Below are 22,590 nucleotides of genomic sequence, written 5' to 3'. Positions count from 1 at the left end.
CACACAACCCCAGATACACACACACACACGCACACGCACACCTACACACACAAATCCTGTTTGACTATTTTAAAAACTGGAACTAAATCGGATCAGCCATTTTTTATGCAGCTAACAGGACGACCACGCCCGTCTCCCCTCTCCACAACCAAAAATGAAGCAGAAATGTCCATTTTCCATAAATGGCATCATTCGCACCTTAAAGTCGAAACTCTGCCCAGGTCCAGTCCTGAAGGGCCCCAGCTAAGCCGGGTTTTCTGTCCTAACAGCAAGAACATGCTTCCACCGACTAATGTGGGATCCCAGGTGAAAGTCCACCTGTTAGGACAGAAAATCAGGCTCGTCTGCGGCCCATGAGGACGTGGGACCCCCACCCCGGATGTGGGACCCCTGCTCTTTGCTGCGTGTTTGTACTTTGGTGGTCGTACCGCTGAGCAGGGGCTGGTTGCGTCTGTGCGTGGTGGGCAGTGGTCCCAGGCGCTCCAGCCGCTGGTTCAAAACTCTACCCAGATGGCCGGTGTGGCGAAGGCTGCCGATGGTGACGCTGTGCAGGTACACGGGCTCCACAAAGTGGCTCAGCAATGCCCCCTGCAGGCCCAGGATGTTCCATCTGAGGAGGAAATGGCGACAGGCTTTGAGGGAGGAAGATATGTTGACAGGCAGAGCAGAGGGACAAAATGCAATCCAAAATCAGTAAAGGCATCGCTATCACGGCGCCACTGAGGTCAGGACACATTTAATTTAGCACCTCTGAAGTATGAGGTCAATGTGAGGTGCTAACTTTCAATTTCTGCCAATTCAGTTTGTCCCCAGTAGATTTTAAAGTAGTTGGATCACAGTGTCGGAGAGACAGATCTACTCTGACACTTTTGATGTGTCGCGACATGAAATGAAATATCACCGTCCTAGCGTTATTTAGTATAGGTGACCCTCGAGGGTCACGTAAACAACAGAAAAAAAGAAAAGGAAGAGCAGCAGTTACGGAGAACAGGTGAGGAGAGATAGAATCAGGATGAAAGGAGAGGGAGATGGGAGCGAGCGCTTCAATGACAGCTAGAGACAATTTGATCATTATCTTGATGTGGGACGTGATGAATAACAGTCGACATGCACGCACACACAGAAAAAACGCACAGGAGCGCGCCTGTGCACACACAGAGGTCAGTCCATCAGCATTCATTACACGGAGCGGCACATTACCATGCCAGCATCCATGAGTGCCACTGAGGTTAATGCACTGCACAGCGCAGCAGGAAAGCTAGCATGGATTCCCGTGCAATCACTTCCGCGTTTGTTCCTGGAGTTCCGCGATGACACCAAATCAGTGGCGGCGCAGCTCCTGCCAGCGCTAACGGCTGACGCAGTAGCCAGCTGGTCAGGTGCCACCTCCTCTCCAAACTGCCTCTGTTTAGCCAGCAGATGCTAATTTATGGACGGAAAATGATAATTAGCATGTTTATTACCACTCCTGCCATTCATAATGGTGAGAGCGCCGCTCATCGTCTGCGCACACCAAGACTAGTCACTAATGAACCTCCGCCAGATGCAATTAACAGCTCCACATTAAGCTACTAATTTTAAGAACATTGTTCTTTTTCTTAATCAATGTTTCTTTATCATGGATGCAATTACAGTGACTGCATATAATGTGTTTTTTCCCTTTGCCTGCCCTAATAATAACTCATTATGGCTTTGTTCACACCCCAAGCAGTCAATTAAAATCAACAGCTTCCTGGAATCAGTAAATGCACTCAGGTTTGCCTGCCTACATTTTACCTGCAATCTGTCAGCGTGCTCTGTCCTTCCCCCTAACACACAGAGGAGGATTCAGGCAAATACAGCGCACACTTGCACACCCAACGTCGACACTCCACCAAAACAGAAATAGTTTAGCCTGAAATATTAATTTACCCAGAAAGCAACACCGTGAATCAGAAACATCTTCTAATCTCATGCAAGAAGAGACAGCCATCTGGCTCAGCTGCATGAATCTAAAGTGAGGAGAGGGGAGAGACCGCACATGATTCTCTCTCTCTTCCTACGTCTATCCCTTCTTCCTTCCCCGCTAAATGCCGACCATTAAAGTAATGTGATCATCTGCATAAAACTGCAGTGGAATTAAGAACATCATCGTTTATGAAAGCCATTTAGGCCCCTCAATTAAATCCAGCTGTCGACTTTAAATTAAATATTAGTAAAGGGCCAAGGAATGGAAAAATGGCCGTCGTCAGGGCTGCCAAAAACAGTTAAAATAGAACCCGCGATCCTAAAATCCACACTGGTCAAAGCTGAATCATAATAAGGAGCAGATGGAAATGAAATAAAAAGGTAATGATTGGCTACAGAGGGAGCGTGACAGGGGACAAGGAGAGGATCCAGGGATCATTATAAGTCTGCACCCGTGTGTGTGTGTGTGTGTGTGTGTGACCTTGATAAACTAGCCCTCGCTGACCCACTCACTGTAACGACAATGACCCTTCCTTTATAGCAATAAAAAGGACCAAAAAAAAAACAGGCTGCAGAGAAGAGAGGGGCCCATCGTCTGGCTGGGGGAGATGGGAAAGGACAGAAGGATGGGAGGGGCTCACTAGCGGGGTGTCCCTTTCCCCCCCTCCCCCCTGTCACTGCGTTTTTTTGTTTGTAAAGTAATTGCTTTCACCTCCGTTGGTGACCTGGGTAGATTTAATCACACCATCTCCAGCCTGGGCCAAGTGAATCAAATTGGTCAAATTAACAGAGGCTCCACGGGAGACGTTTCCAGCGCTCTCTCTCTCTCTCTCTCTCTCCATCTCATGATGTCTCTCCCTTCTTTCTCTGTGTGGGCCAGAATCACGGCTCAGCTGTAGGCTTTTATGGCTCACTTGGCACAGTGCAACACTTACTAAGCTGAATTTATGCTTTAGCTCCTATTTTGGTCCTAGTAAAACCATGTCACAAACCGATCCAACAGGTTAGCAGTGTTTTGTAAAGCTTTTATAAATATCCGCACCTTTGGGTGGTTCTAACCAAGCAAACCAGTGAATCTAGGTCCGAGAGGATGGGTTAATCACAGCCGCAAAAACTCGGTGAAGCTGCTGGAGTAAATGCTGACGTCTCGACCTGATGACATCGGTAGGACGGACAGTTGGGCTGCGATATCGATGCGTCAGGCGTTCACCAATGTCATTTTAATCATCTGTGATAGGACGTTGTTTTCAACATCTTGTTAAATATCCAGCGAATGAACATTCTCACAGGTTGATGCTCCACCTACAGTTTAAATATGGAGGTGTGGACGCAAACCAGGAGCGTTCTGCATCCCTGCAGAGACCTGCACACGTAGAAAACATTTTAAAGCACACATGCAGGCTCCAGTGGGCTTTTGTTGACCATGAAAAAGGGTTACAAACCCATGACTGAAGAGTGGAAAAGTCTGGGCAAGATATGAAAATGTGCTACTACTGACACACTTCTCATTCAGATGCTAGAATTCTATCACCCATGGTGGAGCAGGACTACCTCATAGTTCTGGGTTCGGTGTGGAATAGGAATAGGAATAGGCTGGAATCTAAGGACTACTGAAAGGGTGAAAAGGACTGAACTCACTGTGCTCAGTAAAGCACCAGAACTCGGTTGGACACAAACATCAAGACAAGATTCAGCGACGAAGATTAAACCGATGACGTGGGTGGAACACAAATTCATTACAGCTGGATTAGCAGCTCAAATCACATATGAAAAATCAATAACCGCCACACACACTTTAGAAGTGCATGTGGCATCAATATAAGGCCACAGCTGTGCGCAACAACGCACCAAGATAAATATCAGACAAACCTCTGCTGAGCACATATATCGCACTTAAGAACCCTTTATTTAAACAGAGATGAGTGTTTCTAATAACTAGTCTAATTCCATAATAAAGTTAATCCCCCCAACAATCCCTTTGCTTTTCTCTTCCTCTAACCAGACCAGAGACCCCCCGGGTGAACGATGTGATGACGGTTTCGCTCCCACGCTGAGAAATAGAAGGAAATCTAGATTTGCTTTTGTGAAACAAGCCAACAAATTAACAATGGGTTTTCTTTGCCACCCTGACGACAAAAGCGAGTCAGAAGGTCGCCGCGGTGCCACTGACCTGGTGATCTTGTCTGTGCAGGACATGGTGATCAGTTGCTCTCCTTGCAGGATGGCGTCCCACGTCTGCACAGGCCCCCGACTCCGCACTGGCACGGTCCCCTCGCCGGACTCGATTTTGGTCCGTAGGTGGCTGCGGTGCTTTCTCATGAGGTGTCTGCTGCTGTGTACTGCCAACACAACAATAGGTGCAATCACAGCCCTGTCAGGCCACCTTCTGTCGCCTCCTGGTGCACAATGTAATTAACCACTAGAACTCGGCTGACGCAGTAGCCAGCTGGTCAGGTGCCACCTCCTCTCCCTGTAACAAAGTCGGCTCAACGGGCTCCTTCAGAGTCAATCAGGGAGCAAAAAGGTTTGGTGGAGCGAACAGCTAAAATTGACAATTAAATTTCTAGTTACAGAACACTCACGCAATGTTCTCTACTTCTTCGGGATTTTGTCGGTGATCACGGGAGGCGGAACTCAACTGGATATTAACCACAAAATTACAATTGTTGCAAAAACAAGACAGCAAAAGAGGCCCAGCACACCCAGCTGATGGGTCTCAACTGGAGCCAAACTTGCCTGGGTGCTCCCTCTATTTTGTATTTCGTTAATTTGCTTGTTTGGTCTGATACATCATTAATCTAGAGGGAGAAGTTTCGGTACCATCCAGAAAGTCTGCATATCCTCACCTGTCATATGAGAGAGGGTCAAACGCCCGTGAATAAATCGGTTCCCTTCTCACGCGAGGACAGAGGTGATTAATTAGCCTTGTTTAATTCCAACAACAGCTCATCTGAATGGTTTCCATCTCCTTTTCCGATGAATTCTCGGCTAGTTTTGCATTTTCCAGACCCCTCGGCGTTAGAAGATGAAGCCCGTAGAAGTTACTGCGGTACTGCAGCTCCTCCCACGTCCACCTGCACCAAGGTTGGACGGTTTGCTGTGTCTCAAGAGTGCAGAAGAGTCAGCGGAAGGTGATGCTGCTCCTTTGTATAAACGGGAGTACAAGGAGCACTGCCAGAGTTGTACAACATGTTCTCCAGCAGCCCACTCCTGTTCCCTTCACACATGTTCCCTGAGAATCCCAGAAGAGGTTGTGGAGAACATTCTGCTTAGTAAAGTCCAGTAGAACGACCAGGGCATGCCTCAGACCGCCAGGTGGGCCCAGGTCCAGGACAATGCTGGGCCTCCTGGTGCTGGATCGTTCCACAAAGTTGAAGGCATTCGACGTTATCGACCCTCCAGCCCATTTCCAAGACCCAAATCCAATCGAGCACCTCTGGGACATTAGCGACGCATCCACAACCACCGCGCTGCCTTAATCCAGGTCTAAGAGGAGATCCCCCAGAAGACCATTTCAGGAGGATTCCAGACAGGCGGAGGCCAGACCCACAACTGAGCCACATAACGAGTAGATTTGCGGTAATTCAGAGAAGCCGAATCATTTTTCCAGGTTGTAAACTGGAACTACATTGGATGTAATCACTGTGTTTTCCTTATAATCGTTCATTTCTCTCCTCATATGTGAAAGTCTAACCCGAGGCCCCCCCCATCCCCCAGTCTTCCAGCTCACTGGTGTTTAATAACCGTCAGGAAAAGGTACTTTTGGATTTTTTTTTCTAATCTCCCTGAATGCACTGCGCAACATTTTAAAGGTTTAATAACCAAAATCGTTTGGTTCAAAGACTTCCTGTGACAGCATCATCCTCTTACTGGGCCCACTGTCTGCTGTGGCTGCAGATTACATTCAGACAGCTGACTTGGAAACTGCAGCCTTCATCTTCATTCATAGACGTCACCCCCCCCGCCCCGCCATGCACGCTCACGTGCGCTTAAATGGTCAGAGAAGGAACATTACATGGAAAAAAAAAGGCTAGATTCTGTGTTGGTAAGGAAAAGAGCAGGTTGATTTCTTACTGTCACTGGTGATCTCATATGGCGAGTTGAGCCTCCCGTCCCCACACGGTGACGTGCTGATGTACATGTGGAAGTGGACGTTGTCCCTCAACCTGTAGCCGCGCTCCTTGTGCCGAACAAATATCGACTCCTCCCAGTCCTCGGGCCTTTTACTTCAGTGGGGGGGAAGGGGGAGAAACAACAAGCACGAGGGAGACGGATGAGGGAGGCAAGACCATTCATCTCAGCAGGAGAAATAGATTTTCACATTTGGGTTCCAGTGCCGGAGCGAGTCAGAGACAGAGAAGGATGGACAGTGAGTGTGTGATACCACAGTCCATTTCCTGCTGTCATACAGACTCCTGGACATGATTCAGACTGGCTCAGGGGATCCAGCCAGCATTCAAACTTGGACCTATGGCTACACACGGCACATGATCAAGGCTAAAAGAAAGGCTGCGGAATTTAGGAGAAGTGTTCGCAAAGTAGAGAGAAACTACATAAAGCATCCACCAGTTGATTATATCAGAATAATTTTACACCTAAATGTGCCCTTTGTATCGAATTTCCTTAATTATTCCTTAATTATACAGGTGATATAATTTCTCTGCATTTATCCATAAGGATGATAAGAAAGAGGTGGGCTCCCAAGGGCCCAAGGGGGTGATGATGGGGGTAGAAATTAGACCTAAATCTCCTGCCAGTCTGGGGGTTTGATCTGACAACCTTTTTTGCCTTCCCCAGCCTTGTGAAGTCCGTAGTTTTATGCCAACATACCGACATAAACTGCAATTCCCCTCACTTAACTGGATTTGTGTTAACTGAATTTAAAATAATATGCTGACAGTATTTCCAGGTTCAGTCACAAATGTTATTCAGAATCATTTTAAACTGTGTGTGTGTGTGTGTGTGTGTGTGTGTCTGTGTGTCGGGGGGGTATATTTTAAGCATGCATCATGATGCATAGCAAAGCACCTTTCTATAACTCCCCTGCGCCTCTAATGTCCTTTCAGAGTGTAAATATGGCTGTTGTGGCATTTTGTTTGGTCATTTCATTCTGAGTTATCTTCCCCATTAGCCATTTTACTCTGCTGAAAAAAGTCCGTACCTGCTTTTCCCACATTGTGCTGACAGAAAGTCAGCGTGGCGTATGCAAATATGACCTTCAACTATCTGGACTGCTGGACACTAATCTGATGAATCGGCTGTGCTGTGGAGTTCCTCAGGGAGCTAACAAAAACATAGCAAACTGGATGTTTTCTACACGGTTTGGAGGCAGAACTCATGCAGAACTTTTGAAACTGAGGAAAATATCGGACCGAGAGTGACAAACTAGAACTCACAAGTAACAGGTTGAAGGTGAAACCCATCAAATAAGGCATCAAGCTGAGATGCTGACGATGGCTTTTCTCACCAATGTACGTAAAATGTATATTTAATGCGGACACATTATTAATGAGTATCTATATTTAATATCTAACTGCCTTCATTTTTCAAACTTTATTATTGTTATTATTCTTGCAAGAAGAGCTCACAAAATAAATGATTGGAAATCACCAGATATATACAGCATATATATTATATAAGATACTAAAGATAAAAGAATAAACAAACAGTAAAGTACTTTATAATTTATACTTTGCCCAAAACCATCGCTGTTTATCCTTTATTAGCTAAAAACCTCAAAGATTATATATCATATTGTAGCTGTAGCCTTTCAAATAATGAGAAACAAGAAATGTACATTATAGAGAAAACGTAAAGTAAATGTAAAGTAAATTGTAAAAAGTGCAGAATTACAAGTTGAGGCAGAGTTTTCGAACATCTGGGCTCCGGTTTAACAGATAACATGGAGTCGTAGTTGATGTGCACGGAGCAAAGGTGTAGCTGTGACTGGGTTTACCTCAAGAAGAACTCAAGTTGGGAGTAGAGGAAGCGCAGCAGCGCTCTGCGGGCTGTGACCTCAGCGTGACAGTCGTTGACCACCAGTCCGTGGTCGCTCAGATACTCGCCGTTGATGCACTTGGTGCCCGTGGACAGCGCCACCACCTGGGCGTGTCTAAGGTCCAACCCTGTTTAATATTAACAAACAGTTCTCATTGCTGTAACCGATTTATTCAGGAATCAGTTAGTCAAAATCAAGACGATTAATATCCACTACGGTAATGTTCTTCCCAGTTTGAGAAGGTCATGTCATGAAACCGGTATACTTTTGGCACGGTTACAGCAAAAAAGTGTCTTACGGTGCAGTATGAGAGCGACTGAAGGGCTCGCTGAAATTCTGAAGATGTTTGCATTGAGACCATCCCTGACCAGGGTCAAGAGGTCCCTGGGTGAGAAAGCAGTCCTTCATGGGACCACCCACCCCATCCAGTCATACACACAATTTAAAGTGCCTGATGGTTCATGCCAGGACGCGCCATGAGGGGCAGCTGGAGGATCCAGTTCTGCTCCTCTGATCTGAGCAGCATTCTCATCTACAGACACTAAGACAGCCTCCCTGCGCTGTGTTAGCTTCTCGTTGTGGATGAAGTCTCTATACTGGTTGAGAATTCAGGCCAGTGCGGCACCACTGAGAGCATGACTGACTGACAGACCGCGGTGGTACGGAGGGGTGAGCGGCTGGATCAGCGCGTTAACTGCATGACATTCCTTCCCGTGCTGCCACAAATCTCTCCCATCACCTCGGAAAGTCAGGCTCCGCTGGCTCCTGGCAGACCCGCAGGCGCCGCCGGCCCGACACGGGAGCTTTTATCAGCCTCGGCCCAGATGGCTCTGCGGCTCTGCAGTTCTGACACCTCCACTGATGAGGAAGGAGGAAGGAGGGCAGGGGAGGGTACATTAGAGGGGGGAGGAGTTTGTAAAGGAAGGGAAAAGGTGGATACAATGAAAAGGAAGCCTGCGATACTCAGACACGAGTTCAAGAGTGCAGGGAGGAATGTTTGCACGTGCACTACAGAGCAACGAGATAATCTCGGCTAGACTTCATGATTGTCAACCCGAAAAACTTTCGATACTTGTTTGATGCCCTGATCTCAACTGTGGTGTGTACATAAATGCGGCTTCTATTCCAGGCATCTTTGAGGAGTCAGGAATGAAAAATGGGGAACAAAAGGGACGCTGGTGGGCTAAACAACCCACGTCAAAGGATAAAGGATCATGTAGGCTATTTTACGTGCTGCCGAAGGGGGTTTGTTGTCGCTCTTGGATGGTAATCAGTCAATTAATTTTAGATTTAGGTCCCAAAACGGTGCAAACTGACTGCACTGTAAACATTTCTATGTTGTCACTGGGACAATTTCTTCATTCTTTCAGAAGAATGAAACAGACTCTCCCTGTTTCATTCCCCCTGCTTTTCCCTGCTGTTCCACTTTGCGATTGTTTAGATCAATTTTGCAGTGGATAATTTCGGCGGCGCTGCTCACTATCCTGGCATGAAATTGGCACTGAGGTTGCCTCCTGTTTGTTTGAGAGCAGAGAACAAGAGAGAGACGGCGAGGTAGAAAAAGAGAGCGCGATGGAGAAGAGATAGAGAGCCCCACAGGAACTGTGCTGATTTTAAACCAGGAATAATCAGCTGCATCACAAGGAGAGGGTCAAAACGAGACGAGGCAGAGCCGCATCCGCTCACTATGGCAACGGAGCTGCACGAGTCTGTGCACAAGCTCTACCTGGACCCCAGAGCACACCTCGCCTCGCTATGGCAACTCAGACGTATGGTGACAGCCCAGGCGAAAACTGGTGTTATTGTCTCTGGGGAGCAAAATGGTTCCTGACCTTTGTAACCTTTTTAATGGAGCTACATGTAAGAAAGTGATGTAAAGACGTCAATAATGTGTTTTGTTCTGTAGTTTCGCCCGCCAGCAACCACCAATCAGAAGGTCAGTAGCGTTTCAGCATCCAGGAAGCCCAAAAGGTATCGTTATAATTCTCGTTATACGTTAAACTAAACAAGAGATGCTTTTTAAAGATGGAGATGGCTGAAAGTAGAAGAGAATTAGAGGACCAATGCCAAAGATGCTAATTTTCTCCAGGAAAGGTAAGATTTAGCTGATTTTACCAACTTAATTATACTTAATGTTGGCGTAGACATTTCAAATAGTCTCTACAGTTAAATAAAGGAATGCATGTTAGTTCATAGCACGCTAACAGGTGTGCAGGTGGTTTATCAAATTAAATAATAAGGTAATAAATGGTCTGAGAGGCAAAAACAGTGACTCGTCATTGCTAACATTAGCATTAACAGAGGCCGTTTCTCTGGCTTAATGCTGAGACGCTGTGGAAAACGTTCTGACGTTATCAGGGCCATTATGAAACATAATTGAGACAATTCATGGAGGGGAGAAAACCACATTCTCCAGTATTTTAAATGGCTGCCGAACCAGAAATCTCTCACATGTATAGATTAAGCCACTCACATTGTTGATGTCACTTAGCTGTAGGCTCAGGATTAATCACCAACATCAACTCAAATTAGTCTCCAACAAACAGGAACTCATTAGCCGCTGATAAAATCCCGAGGTAATGTTGTCGGCCGTATTTATTTATCGACGGCAGGTGTATTATACGTATGCCTCGGCTTAATGTTGCACCAGACGACATGGAGTGTGTGAATATGTAGAAGAATAAAGCCTAAACCTCACTGCAAATAACAGCCATGGAAGACCTGAGAAATATTCCTGCTACGTTGGATCTTTATATTATAAAAAATGCGTTGATGTGAAGAAGTTTTTAGGATAAAGAATCCGGAAGAACTGCGGAGAAAAATGCAATTTCAGAACTATTTTGCTGTCAATCCAACACTGACAAAACTTTGCAGCGACGACTACAGGAAGGCAAATTTTCAAACATTTGGACAAAAAGCTTCATAAAAGCCAATAATAGCATTAAGGAGATATTAATAAAATATTTCTTCCGCAGCAGAATTGGCCCTCAAGGTCAGCTTGTATTAAAATCATTAGTGTGAAGTTGAGCTCCAAGAATGTCAGATGATTGCGCTAAATGTCCTTCAGCACATTCCATTTTAATCAAAGAACCTCTCGGAAATGCCTGACCCACACACACGCACACACACACACACACACACACACACACACACACACACACACACACGCGGAGTGGCAAGTATAGAAAAAGCACCCTGTTGAATCTTTATGAGCTCTAACAGCCAACTTGCTCTGAACATACAAGGGTGTCTTTGTGAAATCCTGCTGAATGCTGCTCTTAAACCTCCCTCTCTCCCTCTTGGCAACACACTCTGGCTACGTCGCCTCAGTTTTTTCGCCGTTTAGCCGCCGGTTCTGTCGCCGGATAAGATTATTGAACATTAAAATTTTGCAGCAGCCGGAAAAGCAGATAAAGACTTGGGAAAAATCCCCGTTTGAAAATGGATATGCAGACTAAGAACCGTAGCTTAACTGTCATTTGTAATCAAGTTGTTTGAAAGCCCGTGCTCACATCTTGCTTGCCGCCTTCTTTCACACTTGGAGTCGTACTGAAACGCCTCAGAAGAAGATTTTCTCATAGTAGACAACAAACAAGAGGAGGAATTGCTGTTTTTCTAGACGTTTTATGTCTCTGAACGCATCTAAACACTATCCACATCTTCATACTCGGTGTGCTACAGATTAAAATGAAACTGCCTGCTCGTGGCAACCTGTTCTGCTGTGCCTGGGGAGGTCAATGTCCAACTCGGGCAGAGGTCTGCTGTCTGCCTGCACTTCAGAGACACACTGTAATTAACATTCTTGAGCCAACCCGGCATGAGAGACGCAGCGAGATGGAGAGGGGAAAGTGTGGGTGTTTCTGTCACGCTGGGTCGCTGAGTGTTGAGACTTTCCGCTACGCCGCTTCCGCTGCCTCGCTGCGAGGACTTGGCAGCTCAACATCTGGATCTCTGAAGATAACGCGTGCTAACAATAAACAAACAGAAGCAATTACTGGGAGGGAGAGCAGAGCGATTAGATTAGGTCAGGGTGAGCAAGACTCTCGCTGAAGTCTCAGCTGATGAGCTGCAGCACTCCAAAGAGAGCAGAGATATCTACCCCTCCTCACTGACCCCTGCATGGCTGCTGCCTGCTGCCGGCAGCAGCCACACATGTAGATAACACTCGCCTGTGTGTGTGTGTGTGTGTGTGTGTGTGTGTGTGCATTAGTCTATATACTGATGCAATAAACACTAAGTATCGAGACTCATTTCTATACCATTAGTGCATATTAGGTTTTTCTCTATAATACCTGCTTTGATTTACTGGATTTTACATGATTATTTTGATTGTTGATTATTACTAACATTGATTTGACCCATTTGCTTAAAAACATTAACCAGAACCACCGTTGAAATTTTATTTTGAAAGAGTCCTGACCCCAAATACACAATCATACATAAAATAAAGTAAACATTTGATCACATTTCATTAGATGCTCTGGTCTTGTGGAACTATATGAATAAATGTCCCTCTTTAAAAAGTCAGTCAGGGGTTTTCTGCTCGCTGAGGACCTGCTGGAAGGACTTATCCCCCTCCGTCAGGTCAGATTCTGCTTCTTAGCACAGATTTTATGCACAGAGGAAAACCTGCTTTTACTTTTAAACTTTTTCCCTCAGATTAAAAAAACATATTTTTTTCTTGTTTATCAACCTCTGCGTGTCTGGATGATTATCTTAAAGGAGACTTCAGTGTTGGTGAAAGCAGCGGCTTCAATGGGCTGTTAGGCCTCCGACGCTTGTTCTTGTTAAACCATTAAAAAGGTTCAAAAGAGAATCGCTGCTCTACAGAAAATAAACCACGAAACTCCAACCTAGAACAGATGCGATGCCTCTTCTGCTGTTCGTGCTGTTGTGAAAAAGGCCATTTGCAGTGAGAACGTATGTCCAAAGGTAAGAAATGTGACAGGAAAGGTTTAAATACATGCTGACTGTAAGTGCTAAAGGAAGGTCCTGAAATCTTCTTATGTCTGTACCACAGTCGTGCTGTACCAGCTAAAGGGCACCTGGACCTTTCAGGGAGACTGGGCCAGGTTGGACTGACCAGCATCGTCTGACTGAATAGACTATGAGCTGACTCAACGTGCTGCATCGACGTTGGTGCTCAGACAAAGAGTGAACTTTTAAATTTCTAATATTTGGGCTATAAAGGGGTCCAGAATGGGAGACTGCTTTGATGCTTTCTCCGGCGTGTCACAGGGTCTCACATGATGTGATTGAGGCTCTGACAAGAGGACAAGAAGTCCAGGCTGGACTGACTCTTACGCACACATTCCTCTCAGGGAATCTTCAATTGTCAATAATTCAGAAGGAAGATATACTCCCCGTGCAAGGTACAGCGCAAAGAAGAAACTCTGTCTTCTTTGTGGTCTATCATTTCTCTATCTAGAATTCCTTCCCTCGTCATTTCTCATCCTATTTCTCTCCCTGTTCCTCCCTCACTCGCTCAGTCTCTATATTGCGCCACTTCAATAATTCAAAGTGATATATAAAAGTCAATGAAATTTGCCATACCTCGGGTCATTACGATGCCTGCCAGGGATTTGTGACGAGCGTGCGCTGGACTGCAGCCGCCCACCAGCGACCGGTACTTCTCCCTCACCATGTGGAATATTGAATCAGCAAAGTCCTGGAAAACACAGGCGCTCCTTTAATTTCTAGCAGACAAAGCCTACAGAGACTGACTCGGCGTGCTTTCATTTCACAGTATAATATTCCACTTCACATAATACGGTGACGTGTGGGGACATCGGCGGGGACATCTCTTCACCTGTTTAGCTGCAAGTTTCTTAGAATCCAACCAAAAATTCTCTTTATTGTGAAGTTTCCAGGATTACCAGGACTGGTGATTGGGATGTGACCGGCATGCAGGAATAAACTACACTATCTGTATGCTATCATCGTATCCAGTCCTCGAGGGCTGCGGATGAGCCAGGCAGAAGATGTTTCCTTTTCCTTGCTGGATCCCTGGTTCCTTGGGGGAAGCATTTTCTGCCTGGTAGGATAGAAAACCCGGCTCAGCGTTGGCCCTCAAGGACTGGATCTGGGCAACTCTGATCTGAGCAGAAGTTAACCTCTTCATCATCTGAGGGTATTGTTCCTGAATTTGTTATATAACGGGTGAGTAAAACAGTTACTAAAAGGCAGGAGCACAAGCTTGTGCAGAAATTTCATACAAAACTTCAGGACTTCTGTTCACGAATCAGTGGCAACAGACTGGGCAATTTGAAGAGATCGAGCCCGGAGTATAAACAGATCAACAGATGCTGTTCTGATGGACACACAGCGAGAGAGGAGGGGAGAGATTAAGCATGCAATAAGACACAGAGAGAGGCAAAGTGGCTGGATTAGTGAACATATTGCACATTAGAGATCTCATCGGGGCTGTGAAATATTTTCACAGTTGGAACTGGCGGTCGACGCAAGCACAGCTTGTGGTGTGGTGGGTGGTGAGTGTTCATGTCCATATGTGCATAAAATTACACATATTGCTGCCCTCACACTGGTGTCAGTCTGAAATGGAGAGAGGAGGCTGAGATGCCGGAGAGAGCCAGCACTGATTTGTTTTAGCCGCGTGAAATGATACCTTATTAGGCTCCGTGACACTTAACTGACATGCAAGCAGGGAAACGAAATTCCTGCGGTAGTTTGATTACACAACATGCACGTGGACGGCGTAACGCGACCAGAATCGGCCCGGAGTAGTCTGAATGTAGCCGGACTACCGTCCCAGATATCTGAGCTGTTTGTCGACTTAGAGAGCGTGTGGGCGACGAGCTAGCCACCTTTGCATGTGCCATATTTTGCTGACCTGGAAGGAGAAGCTTTCCTAGTAATGCCAAGTATGATTGGAATGACGTGGAAACGCCGAGATGCTGATCTACATGACAGAACTCTGTATATTCATCTACGGGCGCAACCCCCAAAATAGGAATTTATTTTAAAAAGTTGTACGACTGGCTGTACCCTTCACTAGCCTGTTGTAATAGACGCACACCACCATCAACACAGTGTTCGTGGTGGCTCCAAAGGCAGAGCATGCAAACGTTTCGTCCATTACAGCCATTAAATTAGCTGTGGCTGCTAGCTCGCTGGCTAACTTCTTTATGGATTGTTGTGGTGGGACCTAAACGATCAACCCTGTGTAGCCCAGCAACAAGGACGTCGTAAACAGTGCAGATCGCTGCCCACAGCCACTGTGGGTGTCTTGACAGCCCCCGTAATCTGTCAAACTGCTTGTCCACTGGCGGCATGAATTATTCGTGCCAATCGAGCGACTAGTGTAGTCTGATTTCAACGCACATGTAAACTCACTTCAAAACACGAGCTGAGGGTGACAGAGGAAAGAATGGAGGGAAATGTTTCATTTTCCCTCTGAATGGTGGTGAATGGCCATCTGTGAGGTATAATTCTGGACATCGCTGGAGGTCAAGATGAAGAGAAGGTGTGAAGGTGTGAATATAACAGCTCTAACAAGAAAGAGTTAGAAGTCAGTAATACTAAAAACTTAAAAGGAAAAAAATGAGAAAAGTTCTGAATTGCAGATGATGCCTGGAGTTTGAACCTTTGGCATGGTGGTAAAGCTCCTAAAGTAATCACTACAGTATTAGGAGAGGCTCCTCGGGTGTTCTTTTTGTCACAGAATGAGGCCGTCATTACATGGTTTTTCACAGGAAAGTGCTGATGGGAGATATTTTGACAATTTTAGGTGGGTCTTGACTTAAGTGCAAAATGCGAGGTGAAAAGATGTTTAATGGGAAAGTAGAGAACATTCAACTTACAAGACAGCTGTCTGCCGGTGTTGCCATGAAGATTGCTGAAGTCTGGATCACCGAGGACAAAATATTCCTCTTTTATCCAGGTAACTATGCAATTTGGCAAGCCCTCAGTTTCTGAGCCCGTCAAGTCAATATGTTTTTAGTTTCTAACTTGTTTTTTCCTCTATAAAAGCCTGTACTAACACCTACCAACAAAATAAACCAAGTTTTTTCACTCCAACAATAGAAACATGTGCAATCCAGTTTTCTTCTAGGGGACTGTTTCAATATACTATTTAAAAAGACGCCCGTGAAGTAACAATTGTGTTTCTCTGTGCGACTGCCAGGTATTTGGGAAGGTGTGACAAATACCCCTTGTAATACTTATTACGCTCTGATTTTCATCAACCCGATTGTGCGAGAACCTACTGATTCTGTGGGAGCGGAAGAGAGTTAAAATATAAAACAGCCTGTTCTTTGTACGCGAGACTGACGTCCAATTAATTCTAACGGCGGCCTCTTTGGCTTGACGGAGTCAGCTGGTGTCGGTGGCAGTCTGAACTGCGAGTCAAGTCCTCCATCTCTCCTGAAAGGCCTTTTCATTGATGATTTTACAGAGGTGAGAGAAGGTGGCAGCTCAGGAAGGTGTGGAGAGCAGAGGTGGAATAGGCTCTGGCACACAGCCCAGCTTTCTGCTTCCGCCTCTTTCTTTGTTCCCATTCTTCATCCTCTCATGTTTCCTGCTCTTCTTTTCCCGTCTTTTTAAGGCTGACTGCCTTTAATTCCCCCTTCTCTCCCCCGTTTTAACCAGCCCGCCCTCTCCTGCCCCTCTTAAACGCTGCTGTGATGGAGAGCAGCGATGTGCCGGCACTACAAGGCCAGTGGCGAGTCACAGCCCATCATTTCCCCATGATCCGAATCATCTGATACAAAAGGAAAATAAGCAGTGATTTGCAGCTTTTCAGCGGAGCCCAAATCCTCCAACCTGTCTTCCTCAGATGTTTTCAAACTCATATTTCAGACACACGGCTCTTTGAAGTCAGCACGAGTTTTCGGAGTAGCAGCAAATCACTCCATCTCGAAGGCGCAACCAGGGGTCGTAACGGCGTCGACGGGGCCATCTGTATGCAGGTTTTGTACAGCAGAGGATTTAATGACGCTAGCAGCCGTTAGCAGCTGACTCATCCAACAACGGCAGCCAACCGCCTCAAACTTTTTCTCAAAGGATTCATCATCCAGCACACAACAGGAAGGGCTCGAAGTCCTGCCGCAAAGGAAAAGTCACACTCGGACTCTCGTGCAATGTCTTTCTAATGTCTTTTATTAGAATCGCGATCTGAAATCACACTCGGTGTGGTTGTGGAGCTCCTGCGCAATTAGGGGGAGTTCTATCACTCTCTGTGCTTAAGAGAATTTTACAGCATGTGCTCAGTGGGAAGGCTGTCACCGCCTTTAGGTCGGACCTGAACGTACCAGAAAAACGGGGCCAAGAACGCGACCTGCTGCACGGCGAGAAGCGGGCGCGCGGCTGGCTGGATCCTCCTGGAGGAGCTTGTTCAGCGTGTGGCGAGGTGTCAATGTGCATGACCACACTTGTCTTTCCTGCATTCAAGGTTCAGGCCTTATTTGGTAACCGAGCCAGTGGTGGTTGAGATTTAATTCAGAATTCATACTTAAGGAATCCACCTTTCATATAGAGCTTTTTATGATGCCCGGAGGTGATTGCGGTTTCGGCATCGCTTTTGCTTTTTTATGGATCATCAGTGATCTGTGGAACCACAGAGTGCTCCGCGTGAGTTGTGATAATTGTGTCAGATTTGTTGCTAACAATAAAATACTCAAATAAAAGTTAAAGTTTCTGGAGAAATGTTTGTGTTTTAAGATGTATCATCTTATTTTCACTAAAGCCGCACGAGCCTCCAGTGATATGCCTTTATTAAAACAAAGTATATTCCTGAAATAAAGCCTTAATAAAACTGGTGGCGTGGAGAGAAAGAGAAAACACAATTCAATACAACTGACAGAAAAAAGTAAATAAGAAAATGTATGAGTTGGAAACTCTGTGTAATCAGAAGTCACTTATTACTCCGGCGTGTTCACAGGCAAAGGTATAGAACTCAGATGAAGGGAGAGTCAGAAAAGTCGTCCTTTTGGAGCCGTGTCATCGGGTTCAGTGCCGGAAGCATCTGGCTCTTTATCAGAGGGACACCTGAATAATACGGGATTTGCTTTTTTAGCGTCACAGCTGTCTGATGCAGCTGGAACGGCTTTAACACTATCTGAGATTAACGGAAATTTTGCTGCTGAAGTCAGACCAGATTGAAAAGGTCTGCAGAGCTGAGGGAAAGGGAAGGGTGCGTAAATCACCATCACTGAAATTTAATCCTTTTAATGGCTGGAGTGAATCAATGTTGAAGTCAATCAATGTTGGGTAAATAAACAGCAGATTACAGTAAAAGCCCCCAATGTTTTAGATGAAGGAAAGGCGTCAGTGCATTTATGTGCTCCTTCCCTCCTCCATCTTCCCTGCCACGCTCCACCTGACCCCCCTGCTCCACTGCTGTTTGTGCAGACAGTTCGGCACATATCTCCAAGGTAATGTGGAATGTCACCAACGATCCTCCTGCTGCCTCCCTTCTGAAGTCAATAATGTGCCAGAAAGACAAAATGTCAAGGGGAAGAATTTTCTCTGCTGCCGCCTGACCCAGAAGTGTGTATGTGCTTCTGCGGAGGATGATATGTGTGTTAGGAAGGAGGGGGGGGCAAGAATAATAATGCTGGCTGTAGCATTTATTGTTTAAGCTGCTGACTGGTCGGACTTGCTGCAGGTCTTTGTTGATGCGCCTTGTTTGGGGATTGTACCAGGCAGCCATGTTGATTTGTGTCTGTCCACGAGTACCTCAGTATCTAGAGACAGTCGGATTTAGGCTTGATTTTACCCCACCCACCCAAATACACACACACACACACACACACACACACACACACACACACACACACACACACACACACACGTGCGCTTTAACCCACCACCCTCAACACCTTATCACCCGCCTGCAGAGCAGCCCAGGCAGTATTAAAAATGGGGCCACGTCTTATATTTCTTTATAGAGGTATTTAACAATCCATTCTTCAGAGTTTTAATAGTGTCTGCCCTGTGCCTACATCCCCCCCCCCCCCCAGCCCCACCTTGCCCCCTCCCCATCGCTCACAAAGCGTGGGGCTTTTGAATGTGAATATCTATTCAGTTGGTGGAATCAGTTTCTCTGGGGGCTTTTTAAAATCTCAAAAAGCCAGGCTCCTTGCAGCAAAACAGCGCTCTGTCATGTTTGTTGGTATCGGAGCATCATTCTCACTCCTGCTTCTCCTCTCTCTTTTCCCTATTCCATCACTCAAGGAGCAAAGACAGAACTTTGATGAACTGACAGCCGGATCTTCTTTCAGAGGACCCGATTCCCAAACCGGACCTTCGCTCCGACAACAGCAGTTAAACTGTGTAAAAATTAGGGAACAGCTCCCAACATCCAACTTTCTTCTTGTGCGACGGCAGCAGCCGTGCATCCCGTAAACCCCTCTTCCTCAGACTATGTCAAACTTTGTGCCTTAACAGCAGGTCCTCGTCCGGGTCGTATCACAGAGCCGGGCCGGCACCACGTGGTCATTGTCTTCGCCAAAAAAAAGGGGTTTTCTCAGCACGACGTTGGCAGGCGGGAACAAAGGCAAGGCGAGAGACGGAGTGAGCGAGTGGCAGAGATGCGATTGATCTGCCTCCGCCACAACTCGGCTGGCCTTCTTTCCTCAGAGGGGGGTGAGGAGGAGGAGGAGGGGAGACGGAATCCGCGCTGCAGGTTACCAACAGCAAAGAGAGCTCAAGCAGGGATTTCTCATTAATCCTGAAAATGTGGAATCCAAGAGCTCAGCACATGTGGTAAAGATCAGTCACGGATGAGCTGCCACAGGAATGATAGCCTCTCCCGAACAAGGACACTTCTTCCTATTGCTAAACACAGGAGTCAGAAGGACCATTATTTCTCTCCCAATAAATCCCAGAACCATCTAAACTGTGAGGCAAAATCCACCATGATTGATTGCTTACGTCCCAAATAAAGAACTGGAACACTGGACAGAATGCCACCAGTGATGATGCCACCAGAGAAGGTGTCTGGTCAGACCAAATCCACACCAGCACAACCAGCACAGAGACTTAGAGTACCCATTTAAACAAGATCTGGGCTAAACTCTGCAGCACAAGTTCATTTAGCCCACATCCCTCTCAATTTATCCTCTTAAACTACCTACTTGGGAACACTGTTGGCTTGTATTCAGTGGTGAAATTGCTCCATGAGCGTGTCTAGACTCCAAATTAGCACCTTTGGTAAGCACCTCTGTCACGGTGTTAAACTGGCAGGTCTTTTCTTCATATATTGGAACATATATTAAAAGCATATGAACATGGCAGAACGTACCAACCAGAGCAATATAATGGGTCATAATGGAGATTGTTGTTAAGACTGGGTTCTAGAAATAATCGTTGCAATTAACAAATGGGTTCCAGATGGGACAAACGACATCATCATTAATTAGGAAATATTAATTACTTTATCTCCAATGATGCATTCGGGGAACAAGCATCTGAAGAACAAATTTGTGCAGTAAAGGCAAAACAGTTTTAAAAAAGGTTGATAAATCATATTTTGCAGAGTGTGTTTGTGCTTTTGGACTCAAACATGTTGAAATGTTTCGTCACCTTGTGCTTCAGCAATGAACAAAATAACCCATTTTCGCCCCAAAACATGCTAGGACAGATGCTTTTGTAAACTTTGGTCATGGTTAACTTAACGTCCTCTGCTCTCTGATTGGTCACATCTGCTCAAAGGCACGCATGCTCTTAAGCCCAAATCCAAATATTAATTTGGGAAATGAAGCAAACGGAGAAGCCAACATGAACCGTCGCCACTGAACTGTAACCACAGAATGCCGATGTTAAGCACGACTGACTCGGAAACTCGTTATCAATCTAAATTCTCTCCGTCTGATCAAACAAGCAAAGCCAGTTGAGACAACACAGACTGTATCGGGGCTGAGCCCATGTGTTGCTCCATGTTTGTGTACACCCTAAACAGGAAGCCGTGCTTGCCAAGTCACCTTTATCAGCCCTCTGCACCTCTGTGCTGACTTTTCTGGGGACAATCTGAGTTTTCCACCCTGGAAAAGTGACAAGTAGTTCATTGAAGCTGGTGCGTAAGGTTTTAATAGAGGGGGAAACAATTTTTTAAAGGAACTGTGACAGATATCGATGATGCTGTGAGACTTAACACCATTCTTCCTTTTTCTGCTTCAGACTTGTCAGAGTTGCAGCATTAGAACTTCTTGTGGATTCCGCATAGGCCGAGTGTGACAGTCGCCTAAAAAAACCGACTAGTAGTAACTCTATATGGTAGCAATCAACCCTGCTGATCCTGTAGCCCAACGTTGTTGTTTTATTCATTTCTACTTCATGAGAATGTTGAAAGTCACTGGGTAGACTCGCCCTGAATCTTTAAAATGTGCACCTACAAGCAGAAGTGGAGAAAGAAAAAAGACTCAGGGAAAGCACTTGGAAGTCATTTTGGTTGAAATCCCATCTGATTAACCTCCACAGAGGAGATAAAAGCAGCGATATGCCTGAAATCACTTAATAATGTCAGACAGAGTGTAAAACATACGCCAGCAGCTTTATACATTATGCACCAAAGGCCAGCAGAGGGACTCCTGTGAAGAGATAACATAACCTACCCCCGAGAAAGGAGGGGAGAGACAGACTCTTACGGGACGGAGATAGAGGAGGAAATGAGAGCGGGTCAGCAACGAGGATTTAACAAGAGTCTACAATCCGCAGTGTGTAGTTAACTAAGGGAGGAAGGAGGAGGCCACTCAACAGGCCCCTGAGGGCTGTTCACACAATTCCCATTAATCTGTACACGATTCAGCAGAGAGAGAAGAGAAGAGGCCAGCGTCTGAGTGGTGTCCACTTCAGATGTGCAGACACCTCAGCCTGCAGCGGAGCGTCAGGAAGGTGCACATCAGTAATAATCCAGCTCGTCACCATTGAGCTGCTGATTTATCAAACTTCCAAAGGGCCACGCTATCCAATAAAGGCTTATCAACTGCAACTAATCCTCCCTAAAACATCAACAGTTATGAAAACTGTGCAATTGACTTGGGTTGATTGTATTGCGTGATTCATCTCCAAACCCACACAGACGTGCTGCAGCTGTAATACGGCGGCGCCTCTGTCGGCGAAAGCGATGGCTTTTATTTTGGTTCATTTTGTATTTTGAGAATCACACAGGAATCGTTTAACAAACTTTTTCTCATTGTAGCCAAAATAATAATAAATTAATGGCTAAAATTGATATCTGTTTTCGTGCTTTATGGGCGTTGACTCGTAATTTTTCTTGTACTTGTGTCTGAAACAAACTGCAGTCACAGCACATGATGAACGCTGTGACGCCATTTGAATCTCAAAGCGGAGACCTGCTGTTTAGAAACTGGAATATTTGAGCTGGGTCAGAAAACCGCTGCATCCAGACACTCTTTGCCGGAATGACGCCTGGATCTGTTGTTGGTTTTCCAGTCTTGAAAGCACCGAGCCGTTCAAACGGCTCTGAAACGCCGTGACGGCTCTCTGAAGCGTGGGTGGCCGTGTCGGACCGGGACTGATTTGGTGAGCTCAAGCCTGATTACAAACTTTACTTCCAAAATGTAATTTAAAGTAGAGGAAACGGAACATAGACACGCGAGCCGAATAAACAAGTTATTTAACTGAGCTCCACAGTCGATGGCGTAGAAAGACTTGTTTTTCCAGTA

At 45.9% G+C, this 22,590-nt stretch overlaps 1 protein-coding gene across 2 annotated transcripts in view; it reads right to left on the bottom strand.

Annotated features, from left to right (window-relative positions):
- Positions 1-22,590, bottom strand: part of adarb2 (adenosine deaminase RNA specific B2 (inactive)) — a 112,029-nt gene that overhangs the window by 6,578 nt on the left and 82,861 nt on the right. For both annotated transcript variants that reach the window (XM_029843003.1, XM_029843004.1), the window contains exons 4-8: positions 13,499-13,613; positions 7,904-8,072; positions 6,022-6,173; positions 4,118-4,286; positions 429-610 (exon numbers count right to left, since the gene is read on the bottom strand). In XM_029843003.1, the coding sequence (XP_029698863.1) occupies positions 429-610; positions 4,118-4,286; positions 6,022-6,173; positions 7,904-8,072; positions 13,499-13,613 (787 nt within the window). The remainder of the gene's footprint in view (positions 1-428; positions 611-4,117; positions 4,287-6,021; positions 6,174-7,903; positions 8,073-13,498; positions 13,614-22,590) is intronic.

This window comes from Takifugu rubripes, chromosome 10 (genome assembly GCF_901000725.2).
Source record: "Takifugu rubripes chromosome 10, fTakRub1.2, whole genome shotgun sequence".
Classification (NCBI taxonomy): Eukaryota; Metazoa; Chordata; class Actinopteri; order Tetraodontiformes; family Tetraodontidae; genus Takifugu; species Takifugu rubripes.
This window is presented reverse-complemented; position numbering and strand designations above follow the sequence as displayed.